The following is an 18,965-nucleotide window of genomic DNA, read 5'->3' on the forward strand; positions in this document are numbered from 1 at the left end:
TTTTTTTAATTAATTAATTTATTTTTAGATTTCAACATTCATTTCCACAAAATTTTGAGTTTCACTTTTCTCCCCATCTCTCCCCTCCCCCACCCCAAAATACCTTGCATTCTGATTACCACTTCCCTCAATGTACCCTCTCTTCTATCACACCCCACCCTTCCCTTATCCCCATCTTCTCTCTTTTCTTGTAGGGCAAGATAAATTTCTATATCCCATTACCTGTATTTCTTATTTCCCAGTTATATGCAATAATAATTCTCAACATTCATTTCTAATACTTTGAATTCCAATTTCTCTCCCTCACTCCCTCCCTATCCATCCCCACTGAGAAGGCAAACAATTCAGTACAGGTTATATATATCTCCTTCTGCAAAAGGCTTCCATAATAGTCATGTTGTGCAAGACTAACTATATTGCCCTCCAAACTACCCTGTCCCTCCTTTTTTTTTTTTTTTTTTGCTATTCTCTCATCTGGCCTTGTCCCTTCCCAAAAGTGTTTACTTCTAGTTACTCCCTTCTCCCATATGCCCTCCCTTCTATCATCCCCCTCACCCCACTTGTCCCCTTCTCCTCTACTTTCCTGTAGTATAAGATAGATTTTCGTACCAAATTTAGTGAGCATGTTATTCTCTCCTTAAGCCATATGTGAAGAGAGTAAGCTTCACTTTTCCCCTCTCACCTCCTACCTTTTCTCCTCCATTGAACAAGATTTTTTAAAAATCTCTTTTATAAGTGATAACCTGTCCCATTCCATTTCTCCCTTTTTCCTCCCAATATTTTCCTCTCTCACCCTTTAATTTAATTTAATTTTTTTTTATGGATATCATCTCTTCTGATTCAACTCAACCTGTACTCTCTAGACAGAGAGTATAGATATGTGTGTGTGTGTGTGTGTGTGTGTGTGCGCGCGCGCAATCCCTTCACCTATCCAAATACTGAGAAAAGTCTCAAGAGTTACAAATATTATCTGTCCATGTAGGAATGTAAACAGTTCAGCTTTAGAAAGTCCTTTATGATTTCTCTTTCCTGTTTACCTTTTCATGCTTCTCTTGATTCTTGTGTTTGAAAGTCAAATTTTCTCTTCAGTTCTGGTCTTTTCATCATGAATGCTTGAAAGTCCTCTATATCGCTGAATGACCATTTTTTTCCCTTGAAGCATTATACTCAGTTTTGCTGGGTAGGTGATTCTTGGTTTTAATCTCAGTTCCTTTGACTTCTGGAGTATCCTATTCCAAGCCCTTTGATCCCTTAATGGAGAAGCTGCCAGATCTTGTGTTGTCCTGACTGTATTTCCAAACACTTGAATTGTTTCTTTCCAGCTGTTTGCAATATTTTCTCCTTGACCTGGGAACTCTGGAATTTGGCCACAATATTCCTAGGAGTTTCTCTTTTGGGGTCTCTTTCAAATCCATGGATTCTTTCAATATTTATTTTGCCCTCTGGTTCTAGAATGTCAGGGCAGTTTTCCTTGATAATTTCATGAAAAATAATGTCTAGGTTCTTTTTTTGATCATGACTTTCAGGTAGTCCCATAATTTTTTGATTGTCTCTCCTGGATCTATTTTCCAGGTCAGTTGTTTTTCCAAAAAGATGTTCCACATTGTCCTCTATTTTTTCAATCTTTTGGTTTTGTTTTTTAACTTCTTGGTTTATCTCATAGTCATTAGTTTCCCTGAACTCCAGTCTCTTTTTTAAAGAACTATTTTCTTCAATGAGCTTTTGAATCTTCTTTTCCATTTGGCTAATCCTGGTTTTTTTTTGAAGCCAAAGAAAACAAAATTTATTAGAGATTCACCTAATTGGGTTGTCTCTTAAGGAGCCTAAGCATTTGTAACACTTGTATTCACAAGCAGCCCAATAGAATCCCAGCTAGACAGAGTCTGAGCTAGATTGAATCTGAGCCCCTTCATGGAGGCAAGATGGAACTTAAATACAGAAAAGAGTATAGGAGGGGTCTTGGGGGGTGGTGGTGGTGGTCTGGTAGTCCAGGGTGATGGGAGGAGGTGTTTAGGAAGGGTCTTGAGGAGAAGTCCAAGGAGGGGATCCAAGGAGAGTCAAAGGCTAGAAACAGCTGGAGGCTATCAGGAGATAGCAGACAATGGAGGGTTTTGAGTGGGAAGCAGGTGGGCAATCGAGAGATAACAGACGATGGTCACAGATTTGAGTATGAAAAGCCAGATTCTGTGAAGAGATACAAGGAGAGCTCAATTTGAGTAGGAAAGGTCAGGTTAAGTGAGGAGATTCCAGGGGAGCTCAAGGAAGTTCCCAGAGTCTGAACCCCATCATTGCCCCCTCAAACAGATTGAACCCAAATTCTTTTGGGGGGTAAAGGGCGAAGGTCTCAGTTTCTGAAACTTCTTCCTGCTGGCAAGGAGCATAGAGCTGTCCCTGCCTCGATGGGTCCTGTTCAAGGGGTCAGACTTCAGGATCTGGGTGGTACCAGGTCCAGTGGGCTGGAGACCTAGGATTCAGGCAGAGGTTGGTATATAGCCTGGGCTGTCATCTGGAAGTTGATGGCTTGCACCCTGGAAAAGACAAACCTGGCAAAGAGGTTATGCACACACACCAAACAGGTACAAAGGGAGTATAAAGAAAAGACAATTTCCCTGGCATAAAAGATAATTTCTCTGGAGAGAATTAAAGATGACCGTGGCAAGGCCAAAACATAGAAGGGCTTGTTTGATAGGGGAGCTTTTTGTTGTCAAATATCCCCTTTCTTTCCAGATTGCTCCATAGGTATGTAGAACAAGGAAAATATATTTTGAGTAAATAACTGAGCAGGGGTTGGGAACTGAATGGGGGTTGGGAACTGAGCGGGGGTTGGGAACAGAGATAGGGGAAGTGAGGCTGAGACCCTAGGAGACATAAACAGGGGGTCATCCAAACATCTAATTCACCCCCATTTCCTTTTTGTGGGGCAGGCTCTAGTTACAAGCATCTTACAATCTTTTCTGAGAATGGGGTCCTGAGAGAGTTTGACAAAGGCCCTTATGTAAGGTATTTCTATCCATTTTTCCTGTTGGAGACAATATAATTGTAATTGTAAAAGGATATTACATTGTAAGGTCCCAAATATGGGCCACACTGCATTGTCCTCCAGGTGATACTGAGGCCAAAGTGTGTTGCAAAAGAATACCAACTTTTTCTTTTTAAGGTCTTTAGAGAAGCTAATTTTTTTCCAATTTTGTAAAAGACAGCCCAAAAGCGAATTCCTTGGAATTGATGAATTTTGACCCATTTTTTTTTCCTTTGGGGCTGGAAGTCCCCCCCTCCTTAAAGGAGGATGTGGAAGTAAGCCTTGAGAAAAAAACAAGAGGACAAAAATAATCGAGTTTTCTCTGATTTCCTTGTGCCCAGGAAATCCAGAGAATTGGACACCCACTTAACTGACGTTTCTCTAACCTTCTACCACCCAGAAAGTTCAGAGAATTATGCTTTGGAGAGTATGCCCAGGTCCACAGCCTCAAACACAGCCACTGGACCGACAACCTGAGTCTCTAACTCTCTAGAGCCCAGAAAGTTCGGAGACTTAGGCATACATTAGAAAGTAACTGAGTTTTCCCCGATTTCCTTGCGCCCAAGAAATCTAGAGAATTCCCAGGTCCACTGCCTAACCAATGGACCAAAAACCTGAGTCTCTAACTCTCTAGCACCCAGAAAGTTCAGAGACTTTGCCTGATACTGGGACCTGAAGCCAGGTCCGAAAATCCGCTTCCAAGGTGCTTGGAGAGCAAGTAGGGGAAAGAGAGAGAGGGAGGCTTACATACCTTCCAGTTTGAGTAGAAGAACTTGAGATTAGCAGCTTTTCCTGGTCAGGGAACCACAAATGAAGAGGTTGTGGGGTGATCGTGGACCCCAAAATACTGACAGTCCGGGTCGTGCTCGAATGAATTCGACTCAAGCCTTCTTAAAACCAAAGAAAACAAAGTTTATTAAAGATTCGCCAAATTGGATTGCCCCTTAAGGAGCCTAAGCATTTGTAATGCTTGTATTCACAAGCGGGCCAGGTAGAATCCCAGCTAGACAGAGTCTGAGCTGGATTGAATCTGAGCCACTAATCCTGCTTTTTAAAGCCTCCTTCTCCTCATTGGCTTTTTGGACTTCTTTTTCCAATTGAGTTAGCCTATTTTTAAAGGTGTTATTTTCCTCAGTATTTTTTTGGTTCTCCTTTAGCAGGCTGCTGACATGCTTTTCAAGCTTTTGTATGGACTGGACCCATTTCAAATTCATTTTGTAGGTACTAGAGGCAGAAGCCTTGATTTCCTTTGACAGTACACCTTGTTCTTCCTCATTTGAAAGAATGGAAGGAGACATCTCTTTACCAAGAAAGTAAACTTCTAAGGTCTTATTTTTTTTCCCCTTTTTGGGCATTTTCCCAGCCAGTTACTTGCCTTCTGAATCCTTTGTCAAGGGGAGGGTCCTAGTGCTCCTCCTCCCTCCAGTACCACGCTCAAGGCTGAGGTTCAGATCAACTGCTCAGTTCCCCCAGAGACTTTAACCTGAGTTGCCTGGACAATGGATCCAGGCTGCTCCTGCAGCCACTGCAACCACCTGCTGCCCACTGCTGCTGCCTGAGGCCAGTGCTGGGAGGACCCCGTTTCCCTCTCTCCCTGCTGGGAAAGTCCTCCCACACTGACCTTTGGAGCTTTCTTTGTCACTTGTGGGTTGAGGGATCTGGTATGCTCCCTGCTGGGAATTCTGCCCTGGAAGTCTGTTCAGTTCCTGTTCCTCCCAGTGCCACGCAGCCAGGGCTGGGCTCTGCTACGCTCAGGATCCCGTGAGATAGACCTTTCCTGTCGGCCTTCCAGGTTACCTTTGGCTAGAAACCTCTTTCACTGTGTTGTTCTGTGGCTTCTGTTGCTCTAGAGTTTGTTGAGAGTCATTTTTTATGGGTATTTTGTGGGCTATGGGGGAAGCGCTAGTGTATATGTGTCTTTCTACTCTGCCATCTTGGCTTCTCCTTCAAGTGTGTTTCTTGTAAAAAAACAAATTGTAGGATTCTGGATTTTGATCCACTCTGCTATCCATTTCCATTTTAGGGAGAGTTCATCCCATTTCCATTTGTGATTACTATGTGTTTCCCTGAATCCTATTCTTCCTCCTGTTTGTCCTCTCTCTTCATTCACCTTTTCCCTCCTCACTAGTGTTTTGCTTCTGTCCATGACTTCCCCTGATCTGCCCTACCTTCTGTCAGTTCTCACCTCCTCTTCCTTGATCTCCTTCCCTTCTACTTTCCTGTTGAGTAACATAGATTGCTGTATTAACCTGATGGTGTCTATTATTCTTTCTTTGAGTTACTACTGATGAGAACAAGGTTCAAGCACTGCTCTTTGCCCACCCTCCCATTTTCCCCTCCTGAAATAGGTCTTTAGCGTCTCTTCATATGAAATAATTTACCCTATTCCTCTTCTCCCTTCTCTCTGCCCCCATTCCACTCTTTTCTCTCATCCTTTAAATTTTTTTATGTCATTCCCCCCAATTCACCTTATACTCATACCCTGTTTATATATATTCCTTCCAGCTGTACTAGTAGTAAATCAATTTTCAAGAATTACAAATATCATCTTTCCATGTAGGGATGCAAATAATCCAGTTTCATTGAATCTCATTTTCCTTCCCTCTTTTACCTCTTTATACTTCTCTTGAATATTGATATTCAAGGTCAAATTTTTGGTTTAGTTCTGATCTTCTCCTTATGAAAGTTTGAAATCCCTCTATTTTGTTGAATGACAATTTTTTCCCTTGATGTATTATGCTTAATTTTGCCAGGCAAGTGATTCTTAGTTGTAGTCCTAGCTTCTTTGCCTTCCAGAATATCATGTTTCAGGACCTCTGGTCCTTTAATGTGGCATCTGCTAAGTCCTGTGTAATCCTGATTGTGACTCCTCAATATTGGAATTGTTTCTTTCTGGTCACTTGTAGTATTTTTCCTTTGACCTGATAGTTCTAAAATTTGTCCATAATGTTCCTTGTAGTATTTATTTTGGGATCTCTTTCCTGAGGTCAATTGTGGATTCTTTCAATGTATATTTTGCCTTCTGGTTCCAGGACACCAGGGCAGTTTTTCTTGATAATTTATTGAAAGTTGCTGTCCAGTTCCTCCTTTTCATTATGGCCTTCAGGTATTCTACTGATTCTGATATTATCTTTCCCAGATCTATTTTCCAGGTCACTTGTTTTACCCATGAGATATTTTACATTTTCTTTCATTTTTTTATTCTTTTGATTTTGTTCGATTGATTCTTGTTGTCTCAGAGTCATTAGCTTCCATTTTCCCCATTCTAACTTTTAAGGTGTTGTTTTCCTCAATTAGCTTTTATACTTTCATTTACATTTAGCCAATTGCACTTTTTAAGGAGTTGTTTTCTTCAGTGGATTTTTGTATCTCCTTTTCCATTTAGCCAATTCTCCTTTTTAAATAACTGTTTTTTCCCCAATCTGTTGATTCCTTTTTCATAATCCTTTTGCATCACTCTCATTTCTTTTCCCAATTTTCCTTCTACCTCTCTTATATGATTTTTAAGCTCCTTTTTGAGCTCTTCCATAAATTCTTTCTAGGTCTGAGACCACTTCTCATTTTCCTTTGGGGTTTTGCCCTTAGGTATTTTGACATTGTCCTCCTTATTCATATTTTTAAGCATATTTATTATTGATGAAGTTGACCAGAGTGGAGGACTTGGAATCAGGAAGGCCTGAATTAAATTCTTCCTCTTATAACTACTACACACAGACACGCACACACATACACACACATAATCTCATTTGACTTGCTTTTGATAGACATACATAGAAATAGAGACAGAGACATATAGAGAAAGAGAGAGAGCTTTAAGGTTTCCAAAGTACTTTACAAAAATCTTATTTAAGCCTCACAACTACACTCTGAAGCCAGTAATAGTGACTTTATTAATCACATTTTGCAGATAATTCCATTTCAGAAAGATTCAGTGACCTGTCTATGGTCACACAGTTTCAGAGGTTGAAAGTAAATCCAGGCCTTCCTGAATCATAACTGCAAATTATGAAATAATCACAAAAGAAACACAACAATTGACCCAAAGGATAATGGAAAGACACATGGTGATTTTGAAGAGTTTGGAGCACATTAATCATGATAACTTATCTATAAGAATCTACATAAAATACTTTACTCGGGATATGTTTGAGTGAAAACAAGAAACTTTGAATGTACTCTGTTAGTGACACACTGGTGCCCCCAGATACTAAAAAGAAAATTAGAAGGCCTTCTGCATATATACTTTGAAGGCTTTATGAAAAATATGGAGAAATCATATGTACTAAGAAAGTATGGTAGAATTGGAATCTGCACCAGTAGAGACAGTGTTACTCACACTATCCAAAACACAGACTTTAAATTTAATACTTTAAAGTGTTAAATGAAATCTCAGGGGAAGCATTGTGTAGTACATAGAGAGCCTCAGAGACAGGAAGATCTAGAATCAAGTCCCAACTCTGAAAAATACTGTGTGACCACAAGCCAGTCGCTTAGTCTCTAATTGCTCCCAGTCAACATGTAGATGGAGTTCCCTACATCTCTTAAATCATAAGTCCAGTCCAACTTTATTAAACTAAATAGGCAAGATGAAATCAACTATAATAATTTTACAGACATAAAAACACCACACAAATCACACAATTAATTAGATACAAAATATATTTGATTCATAGTAATTTTACAAAATGAAAAATTTTAAATTATCTATCATCCTCTTCTTTAACTAATGCTAATTTCATATTAAATGCTGCTCTGATGTTAGCCCAAAAAAGCGCCTGCTTACTCTTCTCCTTGGGCCACTCCAAATAAGTTCTTTGTGCCATGAAAGCTTTCAGTTTGTGATATCGAGCAGGAATGCTGTGTTGTGGGATTGGTTCCAGTAAGATAAGGATTAAGTTACTTGAACCTTCATGAAAAAGATTGTGGTGTGCAAAGTAAAGCTCATAATGACACCACTCACTCTGAACGAAGTTGGGGGACAAAATAAAGATGGATTTGTGACTTTTCTCTATACAGTTTATAATGTTTTCAACAATACTCTTTCCAGGGACAAAGTTTCTCTCATGAAGGCAAATCCTTATGTCTTCATTCTCTAGGTTTGGAAGCAGCTCATGCTTCACCCAGGCAGAGTCCAGTTCACTGTATGAAATAAAAGCATGAAATTGGAACATTTTTTCAAGTTTGTCTAGGGGGATGTTCCTAGCTCTATGTCGTGTCCGAGTCCACTGAAATATCATCCTCAGATACCATGGCAAGTCAAAGTGGATGCACAAAAAAGTTGTAACAATCACCAGAACTAAGCCAATGATGACGAGAGTTATGATCAACAGAGTTAAATTACATGAGAAGGAAGACAAGTGAAAATCCTTTAACTGTGTCCCCTTATAGCTATCTGGAAAGGTACACTTATATGAATGTGGCCATCCACTTACCACTTTGTTCGAAAATGTGGCTATATTTTTTCTAAATTCTCTTAGCTCACAGGTACACAGGAATGGGTTGTCTCCTGCTTGTAATGATTTAATATTCTTACAGCTGTTGAAGAAGTGAGTAGATGGATGGGAAATTGAATTATATGTGATGACCAATAGGGAAAGGCTACTAAAGGTACTGCACCCTGGAAGATCAGATAAAGAATTAAAAGCAATATTTAGCTCTTGCAAAGTTTCCAGATTGGACATATCTTTAGGAACACTTCCGATATTGTTTCTGTGTAAATCAAGCACTGTGATATTGGGAGGTAAACATCTGAACACAGAGTCAGTGAGTTCATTGGAAGATAAATTTAGGACCAAGAGACTTGCAGTCCAATTGCACTTTCCCTTATTATCATAGCTGATGGAATTCTGGCTTAAATCCAGATGTTTCAGAGACTTCATTTTCTCTGTCATTTGAGCTATTTTGGAAAGATGTTTAAATTTGTTCTTTTGTAAAATAAGCGTTTTTAAGAGGTTTAAGTTTTCACAGTCTTCGAAAAGACTATCTGTGAAAAGGCTGTTAGTAAAGTTCAAATATTGAAATGGGCTAGGGCGAGAAGGGCAAAGCATATGCAATATACGGGTATTTGAGAGTGTTAACATTTTTATGTTCATTTCTGAAAAGATACGATACAAAATCGTTTGTGAAAATATATAAACTTTAAGGGTAATAAATTCTATTTTTAGTCCTTTCGGTGAAGTTTCATAATATTTAAATGACTCAAAATCAATTTTTTCCACCAGTGTTAAGTTGTAAATATAAATATATTCTGTGGATTTGTACCAAAGACACTGAAGAATTTTCACAAAGCATTTCCAAGTAGTTTCAATATGGTAGAGGGTAAGATTCAGAAATCTTAAATTATTCATTACTTTTGATAAAAAAACAGCAAAAATTAAACAATTATTATCATGCAAATTAATATTAGTTAGTTCTAAACTTCTTAAGTTGCTCACTGACATATTCAGTTGCATGGAGAATGCTCTATTTGGAGGGAAAATAATTTGTAGCTTTTTTGTGCTCAAAACTGAAAAGCTCTCCAACTTGTCTTTTTTTCCATAAAATCTTTCTAGATCTAGCAGGATGTTACTTAGATTCAAATGCTGAATTGGTAGTAAGTCTGATATTTGGATTCTTGCAGCACTTAGTCCTAGGAAATCTAGTTGGGACATGTTGGCAAATTCCTCACAGATAGGCAGGGCTTCGAATTCATTGAAGGAGAGATCTAAATATATGAGATTCATGAGAGGATAGCACGAAATCTTCCATAACTTATTGTGGGATACATCCAAGTGTTCCAGATTCGGGTTAAATTTGAACACATTCATATCAAGGTGCTGGATCCTGTTATGAGAAAGTTTTAAAACTCTCAGCTTTGGTAGAGGTTTGAAGTCTTCAATCTGAAGTCCAGTTATATTGTTTAGTGACAGATCTAAGACTGTTGTCTTTGATGATAGGAGTCTTGGAACATGACTCAGATGGTTGTTTGAATAGTTGCCCACAAATTCATTTTCCAAAGAGTGTTGGATTCCATTTCCAAAGATCAACATAAAGATGTGAACAAAATGAAATGTTCTAATGATTGGTGGCCTGGGATTAGCCATATTGCAATGGACATCTTTAAATGTCATTGTCATTCTTCAGAGTGTTTTAATGCAGGTCCACATTCTAGAACAAAATCCATATGACATGTGTTGGATGAATACTAAATCATAATAAAGTTCTGGTATGTTACCCCCAACCCAGCTAATACAATAATGGCTGGTGTTTATATGGCAATTTAAAGCCCACAGAGTGTACACAATACACTAGCTCATTTGATTCCTAACCCTGTTAAGTAGAGAACAAAGGCATTGATGACCCTGTTTTGTGTATAGAAAAACTGAGGTGGAAAGAGGTTAAGTGGCTTCAGAGGATAATAAATTTAGCCCTGATAGAGATCTCAAAGGCCAGGTAGTCCAACTCCTTCATTTTATAGATAAAGAAACTGAGACCCAGAGAGTTTATGTGATTAGCCCAGGGTCACACAGCTAGGATATATTTGGTGTGGGACTTAAACCTAGGTCTTCCTGATTGCAGGTCTACATCTTATTCTCTATGCCACACTATTTCTCTGGTGACTAGCCCATAATTACACATTTAAAAAGTGTCAGAGCTACCCAGGTGCCTGTTAATTCTATATCTAGTACTCTATTTAACTTAAGAATTAAATGATATTAGGCAAGTTATGCCTCAGTTTCCTTATCTATAAATTAAAGGGGCAACATTACTTAGCAGATAGGAAGTTTGTCTTAGAGTCAGAAAGCCTTCAGTGCAAATCCTACCTCTGATGCTGCCTAAACACAGGTTAAAAAGAACACTGAACCTCTCCAAACCTCAGTTTCCTCATGGGGGAAATGAAATAATTATATCTCTAGTACTTACCTTACAACAACACTATGAGGTAGAGATTACGGGTATAGCTACTACCTTCTCTGAATAACAGAGGTAATGTGATCGTAACATGTTAACAAAGTACAGTCTAAGTGTGTGCATCCCTTTACAAAGCATGAAGGAGATTCCAAGATAAAACGAAAAGGGCAGCTGGCCACTAGCTAGCTGAATATTGGTGATGCCCATTGTGGCCTTTAAAAAATGAATTTGCCAGACTTGCCAGTTCAAGATAGAGAGCAGCTTGGTGGTGTAGGGTCCCTGAATAAGTACAAAAAGGCACAGCAGAGAGTGAGGAGATGAGGAAGAAACATTTTCTCTCCTCTTGCCTTCCCATTTCCCTCATCTCTAAACTTTTTGTGCAGATACTTACCCAGGAAGAGACTGATACATCCAGCATGGAACACAGACACATACTCTGTCAGGAGACACAAACAGAGAAAAGCATTCAGGGCAAGAAGCAGTTTTAAGGAATGTGACCCCTGGAAGCAGAAAAGAGAGTCAGTCATTGATTAAAAGGAGAATTAGCCTTGACAGCTTGGGCTTGAAATGCTGAGAGGAGAAGACTCATGGAGCCCAGCTGAGGGACCTCCCCCACAGAGATTCTTGATCCATTGTGAGGACAACCCTAAGAAAAGAAAGGACGTTGGGATCCCGAAATACTGGAGGTATGAGTTGCCTCAACCAGTTGTATCCCTGTGCATGTACCTCGCTACCACTACTCCCACAATTTGTGCCTAGTTTTTCCATAGGCACTGTGTACATTTCTGAGATAGTGGGCCCCAGATCTTACTATGCCATCTTAGTAAATACCTTTGCTTTGAGTTATTTGTTCATTACTAACTGACTTTTAAAAGTAGCAGAAGAGTCTCATGAGCTACATAATTTTAGGAATGTAGTCCCACAGGATACTCCTTGAACCCTGGAATCGTAAAACTGAAGAAATACCCATAGTGATTGAAGGGAAAGCTACTTATATAAAGTGACATAAGAGAATAGCTTCAGAGTTAAACAAGATAACGTATATAAAATACTTTGTAAATGCTAAATATTACTTTATTTTATTATTTATTTATTTTTACTATTCTGAAAAATAGCAAATTAGAAAGTTCTAGAAGTCTTGGAATATATAGCAAGGAGCTAAACAGGTCCAACCCACTTTAATAATCTGTGAACACGTCAATGTACTGTAGCAAAACACAAGGAGGTTTTGTATACTCTACTCATAAAGACAGGGAAATGTAGAATGCATTTTTAAAAGGACTTCAGAGTTGAAAAGTCTCTTTGGCACTAGAGTTGGACACTTTCAATTGTTGACATTAAAAGAAAAGATTCAGTACTTAAATGATAATCTTCAGTTATGCTGAAATTGATTTCTCTGCACTATCAAATTATCCAACAATGCCAGATAAATGAGATGTTATTGTAATTATAGAGCAGTCTTATCTGGTTATCAAAGCAGATGACAAATTAAAAAAGAAATGAAAGTGAGAAAAGAAAGGAAAGAAGATTATGAAAAGAGAATTAACAGCTTAGTAAAAGAGGCACAATAAAATATTGAAGAAAATAACACCTGAAAAAACAGAAGTGGCCAAATGGTAAATGAGGCAAGAAAAAAAAATATCACTGAGAAAAGGATTCCTTAAAAAGCAGAACAGGTCAAATGGAAAAGGAGGTGCAAATAGTCATTGAAAAAATCAATTCCTTAAAAAACAAGATTGGTCAAATGGGAAAAAAAAAAGTTATAAAAGCTCACTGAAGAAAATAAGCCCTTTAAAAATGAGAACTGGGCATGTGGAAGCTAATAACTCCATTCCATGAGACATCAACAAACAATAAAACAAACTCCAAAAAATGAAAAAAATAGAAGAAAATGTGAACTATCTTATCAGAAAAGTGACCATCCTGTAAAATAGATTAAGGAGAGATAATTTAAGAATTATTGGACTACCTGAAAGGAAGAATTTTTTAAAAACCCAGACACCATACTTTAAGAAATCATAAAGGAAAACTGGGAAGGTGGAGCCAAGATGGAGGATTAAAAGCAGCATCCCAGATGAACTTTTAGATCCAGAGGGTAAAACAGAAATGGAAAGAATCTACCAATCACCTCCTGGAAAAGATCCCAAAATGAAAATTCCTGGGAATATTATAGTCAAATTTCAGAACTCCCACATCAAGAGAAAATATTGAAGCAGCCAGGGAGAAACAATTCAAATATCATGAATCTACAGTCAGGATCACACAAGATTTAGCGGCTCCCAAGGAAAAATGAGAACAGAACTTGAAATATGATATTCCAGAAGACAAAGGAGTTAGGATTACAACCATGAATTACCTACCCAGCAAAACTCAGTATAATCTTTCAAGAGAGAAATGGATATTTAATGAAATCAAGGACTTTTAAACTTTCCTTATGAAAAGACCAGAGCTAAATAGAAAATCTGACATTTAAACACAAGACCTAAGAGAATAATAAAAAAGGTAAACATGAAAGAGAAAGCATAAGAGACTTAATAGCATTAAACTGTTTACATTCCCACAGAGGAAGATGATTCATGTAACTCCTAAAGAACTTTACCATAATTAGGACAGTTAAAAGCAGTTTACATGTATCTCATTTGATCCTCACAACAACCCTGGTGCTAATATTATACTTATTTTGCAACTGAAGAAATTGAGGCAGGCAGAGATTTTCTAGGTAAGTATCTGAGTCAGGATTTGAACTCAGGTCTTCCTAATTCCCAGTCTGACATATTATCTACTGTGCCATGTAGCTAGCTGCCTTTTGTGTGGCATGGTGGACAGAGTTCTAGACTTGGAGTTAGGAAAACCCAAGCTCAAATCTTGCCAAAGTAAGATACCAAAACATCTCAGCTGTGTAAGCTCAGCAAGTCACAACTTCTCTTGCCTCAGTTTTTTTATCTGTAAAAAGCAGATAATAGTAGGAACTATCTCCCAGGCTTGCTGTGAAGGTCAAATGAGATGATTATGTTGGAATACTCTCCAAAAGAAAAAAATGAAAGGGGGGAAAAGAAGGATTCACTGGGAGAAGGGGGAAGGGAGAGTTTGAATGGGGAAAATTTTATCACATAAAAGAGACACACAAGGAAGAACTTTTGCAGTGAGGGGGAGACATGGGAAAGGGTAATGAGCAATGTTTGAATCTCATTCTCATCATAATTGGTTCAAAGAAGGAAGAATATATCTATACACACATACATACTCAGTTATGTATAGAAATCTATCTTACCAATACGGAAATAGGAGGGGAAGGGAATAAGAGAAGGGCAGAAGGCGATAAAAGGGAGGGTGGATTAAGGGAGGCAGTGGTTAGAAGCTAAATAGATTTTTGAGGTGGGATAGGATAAAAAGAGAGAGAGAAAGAAACAGAAGATAATGGAATAGAAGGAAATCCACAGTAATCATAACTGTGAATATAAATGGCATGAACTAGACCATAAAACAGAAACAGGTAGCAGAAAGGATTCAAAACCAGAAAATGTATTGTTTATAAAAGATACACTTGAAACAGAAATTCATACGAAGAGTTATAGGCTGAAGCAGGATCTAATATGTTTCAGCTGAAGTAAAAAAAGACAGGGGCAGAAATCATGATCTCAGACAAAGCAAAAGCAAAAACAGACCTAATTAAAAGAGATAATCAGGGAAACCACATTTTGCAAAAGGTACAATAATCAAAGAAGTAATACCAAAAATGTTTACAGCCATCTAGCTAGGAGAGACGATGACACATAGAATGATTTAAGACTATTAGAAAGTAATTGGTCAACAAGCAAAGGATAATATTCCATATGCTCAACACACATGCATTGAGGGGATATCCTTCATTTCTGAAGTGGACCAATCACATCATGGCTGTTGTCTTGACTTGCCTATGAATTGGATTTAAGTGAGGCAGAGTTGCACAAAGTCATCAACCTCACTCTCTCTTCCAGTCCTTGAAGTCTAGTGACAAGACAGAAGACAAGACAACTGGTGATGGCCAGGATGTAGTGGATGACCTTGGTGTCTTTGATGTCTAAACAATCTCTAAGCACCCCACAAGTGCTTGCTTCAGTCACCTCCTTGGTCACTGGAATAAATTGTCCTCATCTGCCATTCTGTGTTTGTGTGTGTGTGTGTGTGTGTGTGTGTGTGTGTGTGTGTGTGTATGTGAGTGTATGTGTGTGTGTGTGTGTGTGTGTGTGTGTGTGTAGATAGTCTTTACATGCTTAGGGTAGATATCTCCCTAATTCATTGACAAGTCTATTGATTACCCAAGAAAGAGACCATTAGAGTCAGATAGGATTGACCAGGGGAAGTTCTCAGTGAAACCAAGTTAAGGAGACAGTTTTTAAGGTGGTGAGGGATAAGAATTGCTTGAGAGGGCAGGAACCATTTATTCTAAGATAGAATCACATCACAGTTAAGAAGTGCCTCTTTATGTCTAACAGAATTTATCAATTTAAACCTATTTCCCTTTGCTCACCTCTCACCTCACTGTATAGCCCTTTATAAACCCTCCTCAGGAGAGTTTCTGGCTCCTGACATCTATAAAAATGACCTAAATATTTCAAGAATCATGGGAAAAGAGCTAACAGCATTAAAAAATATATAGTTGTTACTGAGCAGGAAGGGCCTTAGAGTTCATCCAGTCTAGCCCCTTCATTTTACAGAAATTTCCTGGAGAAATGATTGGCTCAAGGCCATGAACTAGTGGCACTGAGGCAGCTAAATGGCATAAAATAATAATTATAAGAGCATTTATATAGTGTTTGAAGGTTTGCAAAGCTCTTTATAAATATTATCTCATTTGACCCTCACAAAAACCATCGTACTAATATTACACTCATTTTGCAGTTGAAGAAATTGAGGCAGGCAGATTTTCTAGGATTTGAACTCAGGTCTTCCTAACTCCCAGTCTAGCGTATTATCTACTGTGCATGTAGCTAGCTGCCTTTTGTGTGGCATGGTAGACAGAGTGCTGGACTTGGAGTTAGGAAAACCTGAGCTCAAATCTTGCCAAAGCAAGATGCCAAAACATCTAATCTCAACAAGTACAACAAGTGTAATCTCAACAAGCCACAACTTCTCTTTGGAGAAAATAGTAGCACCTATCTCCAGGCTTGTTGTGAAGGTCAAATGAGATGATATTTGTGAAGTGGCTTGTAAACCTTAAAGTATTATTTAAGTGCTAGCTATAACCAGTAGTAGCAGTCATTGTAGTTAGTCTAGGTAGGATTCGGACCCAAGATCCTCTGGCACCAAAATCAGTCCCCTTTCCACTACACTTTATTAATCTTCAGGGGAAGATGGTGATGATAGTTTTGTGACTAGAAGCACTAAGCAGAATTGTAATGAGAGTTTTCTTTAATGAGATGTATAGGAAACGTTAAGTCTCCAAAGAATTAAAGTTGAGGGTCACCAAAAAGGAAATGAAGGGGCACAGGGTGTGGTTATGTTGCATTATATTACAAACTAAGAATTGGGCAAGAGGAATTGCGCAAAGAATATCATAGAGTGTAGATGATACATAACCACAGCAAACTAGTCATGAGTGTAGACCAGGAAGTAGTTAATAAACTGGATGCTCCACTGATATCTACACTATGTCAGGAGAATGGGAAGAAGTCTCTCAGCACAGTCGTCCAACTGATTTCTCCTTCTCCTCCTACATGTTATGGAAGGAGATGAAGAAGGGTGGTCTGAGGGTTGTGGGAGAGGCAGGAATAAGCTATAGTCTGTACCACTTGAGAGAGCACCCACATAGGTGAGATCACAGATCAACTGAATTATGGGTGCCACATACCTGCACCCCAGTTAGTTCAGTGTTGGACTCCAAGAAAATGTTTAACAAATGTTAATTAACCAGAAGTTTGATGATTTTGTTTTTGTCATGGCCATCTCCTTGCTTCTAGCTTCACCCCTCTCCTATCACTCCATAGTTGAAAAAGTAATTTTTATAAAACACAAGCCTAACAGCCAAGGTATTCTCCTTGAAAAGCTCCCACAGCTAACTGATACCTCTGAAATCATCTAAATAAGACATCTATATATAGAGATGGGGAGCACAGACCAACAGAGATTCCCCTCATTGGTCTACTATACCACAGGTCAAATTCAGCAGTTATTATTAATCAAAATAGAGGAATGCAGTCAAGTCCTCAGTCAATCTGACTTGGAAATTCTTGCTTCCATCCTGGCCCAAATTTCTGCTGCCAACACACTTCTCTGATACTGGACACCATAAACCACTAACACTTTAACAACAAGGAAAGAGGGATAAAACAAGAGGGAGACAAGGGGGGTGGGGAGGGCAGCAATAGAAAAAAATGATTGGAAAAAAGGGGGAAGTTTTTAGGCAAAAAAAGTAATTAAGCAGAGGGAGAAACAATAGATAGAAGATACTGAATAATAAGAAAAAGGAGAAACAATAAAAAGGAAAAAAGAAAAATGAATTTTTTTTTAAAAAAGACCCTTCAAAAGAAACCACAACTCATTTATCCATTCAAACATTTACTGAGAAATACTGACTGCAGGCAAAGTACTATACACTGTATGACTGCAAAGCTGTTCAAGACATGTAAAGTTTACAGTCTAGTTGAGAAGATAAGACCCACGTGGATTTCCACAACACAGAGTCATATGTGATAAGCCCTATGTGTCTGAATTACCTACCTGCTCTAAGAAATCACAAAAAAAGAAAAGAAAGAAATCACAAAAGAAAATAGAATACAGAAAGAGAACACCAATAGGAAACGAGAGAAGGCCAGACTAACAAGTCCCGGGGAAAGGATAAAGTCATCAGGTAAAATGAACAAATGTATTTGGTTTTCACCCAACTACATACACACCCTCTTCTCTGTCAACACAGAGGAAAGGTCTATAAGCAACTGAATTTCCTGAATTCAAGTAACACAGAGATTGTAAAGAAAACCTACCTGTCTCCTGCATAATCCTCAGCATTTCCTTCTTCATCTTTCATAGTTTTGATTTGAAAAATGGTGTAAGAGCAATCCTTCTTATCCAGCTTTCTCTTCAGAGGAAAAGAAGAGTTTCCTCTAACTGCCCTAAAAAAAAAAAAAATGACTGGTCAAATTACAGGAAGTAACTAAAAAAAAAAAATCTTGAAGGGTTTTGTGCCATCTATTGAACCTTAATGGAACTACACCTTGTAAATGAAGTTTCTACATTCATCTATAAACCATACATGCGCCTTTCTCAATAGTACAGGCATAAAGCTAGGGGAGGTGATTTGTCCCAGGGTGCTAAAATGTATCAGACACTTATAACACTTGAGCTATTTTAACAGGTAGAAAAAACAGTTTAACAGCTAGTTAGCAGGGATAATTCAGTCCATGGTCACATTCTAATTGACTTTCTCCCAGTTTTGTTTTCACCCTGCTCTCTCACTTAAGTAGCTAAGTTGTAGTTCCTGTCTCTCCAACCCGGGATGATCTGCCTTCCCACATGAAGCCTTGTGTTCTAAGGTCCAAGGTCTCTCACCACAATCTTAGCCTAACTGAATTTGTATGGCTTCCAAGCTTATTTTGTGATGCTTGCCCACAACACAAGAATTATTGGTCATGCTTTTGCTTGGGACTAATGTTTTTGAGGTAGCAGATGTCATTTCAAATACCCTGTTTGTTACAAAAATATAATAATAATGTGCTTGTTTCGGGGATCTCAAAAGATTAATTAGGCAAAATATTTTGTGATATCTTTCAGCATTGTTGGCACAACAATTTTTCTCTAAAATTGTATTTTCAACTAGTAAGTAGAAGCATATAGGAGAGAATGAGAAAAGGAATCTTGTGAACTATTTGTGACTTTTCAGACCTAAGGAGAAAACTTACTCTGCCACTCTGAGAAACTGAAAAGGAGAGTAAAGAGATATTTGCCAGGGGTATGGTGGTAAATGTTTAATAATTGGATCTGGGGGCAGCAGGAGGAGAAGAGGAAATGTACACTTTTGCATTTAATCATCATTATTTATATTGTCTTTGTCACTTTAAATCTTGATAGTCAGTAAGTT

The 18,965-nt window shown here is 38.3% G+C and overlaps 1 protein-coding gene across 6 annotated transcripts; it reads right to left on the reverse strand.

Annotated features, from left to right (window-relative positions):
• Positions 1 to 779: 779 nt before the first annotated feature.
• TLR6 (toll like receptor 6) lies at positions 780 to 18,000 on the reverse strand. 6 transcript variants are annotated; one of them, XM_072620486.1, is made up of 4 exons: positions 17,872 to 18,000; positions 11,301 to 11,345; positions 3,771 to 3,906; positions 780 to 2,184 (listed from the first exon to the last, which is right to left on the reverse strand). In XM_072620486.1, the coding sequence occupies exons 1-4, from the start codon at positions 17,906 to 17,908 to the stop codon at positions 2,085 to 2,087; spliced, it is 318 nt and encodes a 105-aa protein (XP_072476587.1). In that variant the 5' UTR covers positions 17,909 to 18,000; the 3' UTR covers positions 780 to 2,084. The 6 variants fall into 6 exon arrangements, with proteins under 6 accessions (XP_072476587.1, XP_072476586.1, XP_072476589.1 ...); XM_072620485.1 differs by having other exon boundaries at positions 3,771 to 3,909; XM_072620488.1 differs by having other exon boundaries at positions 780 to 2,528; positions 3,771 to 3,909.
• Between the last annotated feature and the right edge of the window lie 965 nt (positions 18,001 to 18,965).

This window comes from Notamacropus eugenii, chromosome 6 (genome assembly GCF_028372415.1).
Source record: "Notamacropus eugenii isolate mMacEug1 chromosome 6, mMacEug1.pri_v2, whole genome shotgun sequence".
Lineage (NCBI taxonomy): Eukaryota > Metazoa > Chordata > Mammalia > Diprotodontia > Macropodidae > Notamacropus > Notamacropus eugenii.

Coding starts and splice junctions, on each gene's coding strand:
- TLR6 (XM_072620484.1), bottom strand. CDS start 10,134: ATGACAATGACATTTAAAGATGTCCATTGCAATATGGCTAATCCCAGG.